At 39.4% G+C, this 6,166-nt stretch overlaps 1 protein-coding gene across 1 annotated transcript; it reads right to left on the reverse strand.

Moving 5' to 3' along the window:
• Positions 1-206: 206 nt before the first annotated feature.
• Positions 207-4,810, reverse strand: LOC144644024 (uncharacterized). The gene is made up of 4 exons (XM_078503426.1): positions 4,379-4,810; positions 2,511-2,667; positions 1,564-1,753; positions 207-669 (listed from the first exon to the last, which is right to left on the reverse strand). Exons 1-4 carry the CDS (start codon positions 4,736-4,738, stop codon positions 561-563), a joined length of 816 nt encoding a protein of 271 aa, XP_078359552.1. The 5' UTR covers positions 4,739-4,810; the 3' UTR covers positions 207-560.
• Between the last annotated feature and the right edge of the window lie 1,356 nt (positions 4,811-6,166).

The raw sequence follows: 6,166 nt of genomic DNA on the forward strand, positions 1-6,166 counted from the left end.
TACCTTGTGTGGGGGAGGGTGGTGGGGCTATCCTGCGTAAGGACTAGCATCCTATTCAGAAAGATTAAATCCAAACCAGAATAAGCTCCTTAATGGCTGGGTCAGCCACATCAATGATTACGAGGATGTGGTCGAATCATGGTCTGTGCCCCAGCAATGTTTTGTTGGGGGTCATTTCAGATATAAAAAGATCTATTGACTCAAGGTGGTAGTCTAAAAACCTTTAATCTAACTGACAGGCCACAATAAATACTGATTTTCTATTTTGTACAAACTAAGCCTTCAACTACATAAATATGTTAGCCCAATTTTCTACATGTAACGCGTACAGAAGTCTATAACACGTTAGAATACTGATGCAACAACATGATTTCATTGTTGAGTAAATATCAAGGAACTTATTTCACTCATAGATTGTATTCCCCTAATCTAAAGCATAGAAATCTAAGTTGAATGTCTAGTTTCCTCTTGACTACGTGCACATGTTGATAGAATCGGTCAAATTAAGAAGCTACTCTCTTTTCAGCTGATTTCGCAAGCGGAAAGATGTCCCGTCAGTTCTACTTTTTGCGATGGAAGAAGTCATTATCGTTGAACCAATCAAAAGGCGATTCCACTGGAGACTTGTCTTCCACGCTTCCTTCTTTGAGGCATCTGCTGGAGAAAAACCTGGGGACGAAACGAAGGACGAGAATGATAAGAACTGGCGCTTCCACATTTAGTACGAGAATATAAGAAATGACATACAAGGGTTGCCACTCATTAGAACCCAAAACATTCCCTGACTTTTCACTGACCTCAAAACAATTTTCACTGACCTTGCAATAGGCGAATTATCAAATAAACAAAATCCACTTTTACATTTGCTTCAGCTTCTTCTGCAGACCATCGATATTCTTCTCTTCATTTTCGATCTCTTTAGGTTTTTCACGGGATTTTGAACGCATGGCATTTGAATTCCCTGACTTTTCACTGACTTTGACAAGAACTAAGATTTTCCCTGACTTTTTGCAAAATTCCCTGACTTTTCCCTGTCCTCGGTTTTTTTTTTGTTTTTCCCTGGCTATTCCCTGACCGTGGCAACCCTGTAAATATAACATGTAGCCCACGATAGCAATACAGTAAAATGTAAAGTACAAGTGTCGCAAGAATTATTGTCAACTGGGAAATACTATCTTGAAGTAGACATGTACATTATACAACACCAAAATATCATAACTGGCTGACATTGCTTTTATTGCTTAATCAAAGGCACCAGTCCTTGTAAATGTATCGTAGCAGGTTTTGCCCAGACCCCTTTATCTATACTTGCAATAGGGAAAGAGGCTGTGCATTTCTTCCTACAGTGGAACCCCGTTAATACGGCCACCAACAGGCCACTGAAATTTGGCCCCATATTATAAGAAAAAAGATAAAAAGGTGACTGTAATACGAGGTGGCCGTAAGGCGGGGTTCACTGTACCTCATTACACCCATGCAGTCCAAGCTTGAAATACATGTAGTTGGGTGAAACCTCACAATTTGACGCTTTACAAGGTCTACAAAGCACAGAGCCAAACTTACCCAGTCCGCATACACTGCAGACCCTCAGTACATTTAGGTGGGTCTCTTGATAAAATTCCTTTGGTGCACGATTCTCCGTCCTTCTTTAGCTCTTGGCACTTTCCACCCTCAAACACATGGACAGAGCAGAAAAGACCTGAATTGCACTGGCTGTCATCATCACATGGAGAATCAGCAAGACCTGTATGCTCTGAAGAACAGAAAAATAAAACAGTCATGTATGTGGGAAAGTGAGGGGTGTGTAGCCTAATGACTAGACCACTAGACTGAAACAGCCAGCAGTCAGCCTGAGCTTAACTAGAGTCCTCAAGCCTTGCTTGTTCAAAGGGTAAACAATGCTTAATCCACCTGATAAATCACTATCCAGTGAATAGCATAGTATATTCTGTGGACACTTACACTTTGTATCCACTGGATAGTGATTTACCCATTGGATAACATTATCTACACCATACTGTCGGAAAAAGTGAGTACAGTTGAGTTCTTGTGCAAGGTACTTTGCCACCATGCATAAAAAGCAGTAGTGTAGCAGCTCTTGCAAGCTGGCAATTTCTTGTAATTCTCTAGTGTAATTAGCAGCTGCTATTGTTTTGGGGGCTAGGGGCATTGTTCCTGACGTTTGCTGTATTGTATACTTTTCTCGAAGGGTCCCAGACCCAACCAAAGGGTATAAATACATGTACTGTATATGTTGTTACACCCAAAAGAAACTTGGAGACGGATGGTTGAAATGGACATGGGGCCACCTCAAATGAGCAGCAGCCGACCGTAGCCAATGGCGCTATCTGGTTGAGGCCTTATGTGCACCCATGCATGAAGAGGAGTAACTAACTAACTAACCTACAATAGTCACGACATCCTTCTGGGGGACTAAAAATGAGTTAACACTAAGCATAACAACAATAATTATTATTGTGCAGTGGGCTAACCCTTATCTGAATTCCTACCTGGTTCAACTTTACAAGTTCCCAATTTGCAAACTTTTTTTCCACAACACTGGTCGTCATTAAAACATCCAAAACCATCAATACACTGTTGGCACTGATAGGTGAGTTTGCTGCAGAATTTATCTGCACTGCAGTCTTCTTTCTTGGTACAATCAGCCTAAAATTATAAAAGAAGTAATGCACAATTCAGAAAATCATGTTTTAAAGGAGCCCTCTAGAAAATTTGAAATCTAGAAGCTCTGAAACTCTTTGAGAGACATTTTTCATGAGGTAATTCTTGAGAAAAATCAATTTTATTCAACTAAGGATTGTTTTCCCAACAAAACATAATTATTTTGTTTTTTTTAATTTTTGGTAGAAAGCTAGACGAGGCAGGTGCCTTGTCTAAAGCCTCTTACTAGATACAGCCCTGGCTTAAAAGAAGATTAAACTAATAAGGTCTGTTTTAGCTAAAAAGCTTTTACACATTTGGTAATCTTAAAAAATAAACGTTTTTTTTTCCGTTTATTCTAAAGGGAAAATCAGATTAATATCACCTACATCAATTAACTAAAATCTCACTGAGGGTTGCTTGGTTACTATACTTGCAATCGGCAAGAATTTATGTTGAAATACAAAAGGTTCTTTTTTCCCCTAAAGAGGTGTTGAATGGTAAATGCGAGACTTTGCGAGACGGCGAGACTGATATCTTTTCTGCGAGCCTCAGAGACCTTTTTAGCCTTGCAAAAGACATCAAGACTCCAAGAAGGCCTCAAAGAAAAATTCAAGACGATGAGACCCCGGAATATTGGCTAAAATTTTGCAAGACGCATTTTTTGAAGGACCATTCGCCACCCATCCCTAAGAAAAGACCCAAGGGCAGGACCTCACATGCCCTTGTAAGGATGGAGAAATATAACAACAACAAACGATTCATTCTGCTTTTAAAATTTCATGCAATATGTTTCTTGGCATTACATAAATAACTGAACAAACTTAGCATTTTTTTAATTTTTGGCCTCCCTGGTTAAGAATTGGATCAACCTGGTGGATTTTTGACTGTCACGGGAGACTTTTTGTTAAACCCTTGTGAAAAACCAGGTTTTACCAGATCTGTTACAGAGGGTTGTTTACAAATTGAATAAAACAACACAATTTGTTTCATATACTTGTCAGCGAAAACCAAACAAATAGTAAAAATGGGAGTTGGATTCTTTTACATAAAATAAATTCAAATGTTATTACTTCCTAGGGATCAAGCTGATTTTGTGAAGCCATGTGTCACAAATTGTTCTCATCATCTCCAACCATGTTAAATAAATGCACTTCACTCAAAAGTCTAGAAAAACAGATCATCAAATGTCTCTCATAAGAACTGATAAACTCTAATCAATCTACTTTAAACCTGGAGTTTCTTAAACAAAAAAAACATCGTAATTGATTATTCCACCTACAGCCCAACTCATTTACATGTGTCACAAGAACAACGAGGTATAAAACAATCACAAGTGTTCTTATTCAATGAGATGCAACTGTCTATAAATGTTTGATTAAGGAGACTCCTAGATATTCTTTAAAACTTGCTATCCACCTCAACAAAACACATTTTAAATAAGTGCACATTTTCATGATTTTCGACTTTCGCATCAGAACTGTTACCATGATTACAAGTCAAAACATACGCGGCATGCGATCAACCCTCCAGTCTGCCTTGAAGCTTTTGAAATTTGCATGAAACACGTACCCGTAACATAAACGAATGCCCCCTCGTGCAAGACAATAAATGCTGTATATATAGTTTAAAAACTCTACTTAAATCAGCCTAAAAAGATGATTAAAAGACACATCTGAACAGAAGTGAAGCGTTCGTTTGTACATTGAAAGCTTACCTTCATCCCTGGCCCGTTGTTTTTGACCTTTCGTTGAATAGTTCCATTTGGAAATCGAAACACTTCAATTGTCTTACTGCTGGAGGTTTCGTTCCCTCCTTCTGGTTTCTTCCGCTCGTATATCTTTGTTTCTTCATGGGTTCCTTTCTCGTCTGTCTTTTGCTCGTACGATTCGACCTTGACATGAAATGAGCTCGAACTGCTCGATTCGGATCTTCTCTCCGAATTACCATCCTTCCTAACTTCAATGTGATGATGATCTGGCCTAACTGCAGAATACCCCGCCACAAGATCGGCCAAAGATGTTCCACTGTTTACCAAGAAGAACACAGAAACGAAAAGTGCTGTGAAACCTCTCATTTTGCGGAGTCAGAGAACTCTTCACGGCAAAGGCGAAACGCAACTCCTCAATGACAAAACAAAATAGTTTACACGTAGTGTAAGAAGTCATGGAAACTCCATCAAAATTATCAAATGTCCCGGATGTTTCTATAAATAGTCTTGTCAACTTCTCGTCAGCCAAAAAAAAAAACAGTCTCCGATCCTAGAAGTGAAAAATCATTTGTTCCTGATTTTCTTACCTATTTTCTCTGATCACTGCCGATCGTTGAACCGCTGTACGTTTCTTCCCGATAAGAAAGAGCCGGGAAGCTGTGAACAGTTATAGTTTTTAGAGGCCTTGTCTGTATGAAGAAGGAAGGACAGAGTCGGTAAAAAACGGCTCTAGGCCAGAGATTCCCGAAAAATTCCCGAAGTGTTTTCGATTTAACACTGCGGCCTCAGTCACTAATCTGGTTAGTGCTAATGTCGGGAGAATTCTCTACAATCAGGGATTTCATTTCTCAGATGTTCCCAATATTTGCAAGGGAATGTCTATTTCGTGATCATCTTTTATTTCACTTGTTATTAGTCTTATTAGAGAGGGCATTTCTTTGATTCAGGCCTAGTGTTTGCTCACTTGATCGCAAAATAGACACGGAAGACGTCCATTGCAGAAACCTGGAGGAGCTGAAGCGTCTGGAAAATAAATACGCTTTCTATTTTCCCGAATTGTCCTAGACTATCTCAGTGGGGACGGAACTAGCGGGAGGGGCCGGGGCGGCCTGGGACCCCACCTTACTTTTAGGCTAAATAGAGGCCGTAGGGCCGAGAAAAAGTATTTTTGATAGCGGGTCTCCATCTTATTGCAGGGTCCGAATGATCAGGCCCCCACTTATCTGAAGGTCTGGATCCGCTACTGTATCCGACACTGTCAGGGACACGCCTGGCTCACACGTGCGACGCTAAGCAAACGCAAATTTAAATGCAAAGCGGCGACAATCACACGTAGATCGCAATCGCAAGGATTGCAATTTAAAAACGTTAGGCAAACGTTTTTAAATTGTTTCCGTGCGTCTTCAAAATATCGATATTTATAGCCGTAGCTTAAATTCTATCCACAAATACCTTAAAAGGTTATATCTTCCTTTAGATGTTCAAAGATATTGGGGTTTTTTTATGGGTTAGGTTGTCTTCCACTAATTTCAGAACCGTTTAGACCAAAAATCTGCAAAATCTCCGTGACATAGTCCCGTTAAGGTTACTGTAGACCTTCAGAGGCCAAATTTTGCGAAAAAAATTTTCTTTGCTCATTCTAAACCTAAAACACTGAATTATAGATTGGTGAAAAAAGTAATGTAAAATTGTTAAATGGTGGCGAGATATCGAGGAAAAACTTTTTTTCAGAAAAGTTAATAAATAGCAAAAGGTGTTATAATCCTCATTAAACATGGGGCGCTCCGTACATTT

Source organism: Oculina patagonica, chromosome 2, assembly GCF_052425735.1.
Source record: "Oculina patagonica isolate OP01 chromosome 2, crgOcupat, whole genome shotgun sequence".
Lineage (NCBI taxonomy): Eukaryota > Metazoa > Cnidaria > Anthozoa > Scleractinia > Oculinidae > Oculina > Oculina patagonica.

Bases quoted from the DNA above. Each gene is read 5' to 3' on its own strand.
- LOC144644024 (XM_078503426.1), bottom strand. From the start codon at position 4,738: ATGAGAGGTTTCACAGCACTTTTCGTTTCTGTGTTCTTCTTGGTAAAC. The intron at 1,754-2,510 runs GTAGGAATTCAG...TCTGTTCTTCAG, and splicing joins AACTTGTAAAGTTGAACCAG to AGCATACAGGTCTTGCTGAT. The intron at 670-1,563 runs GTAAGTTTGGCT...TTTCGTCCCCAG, and splicing joins CTGCAGTGTATGCGGACTGG to GTTTTTCTCCAGCAGATGCC.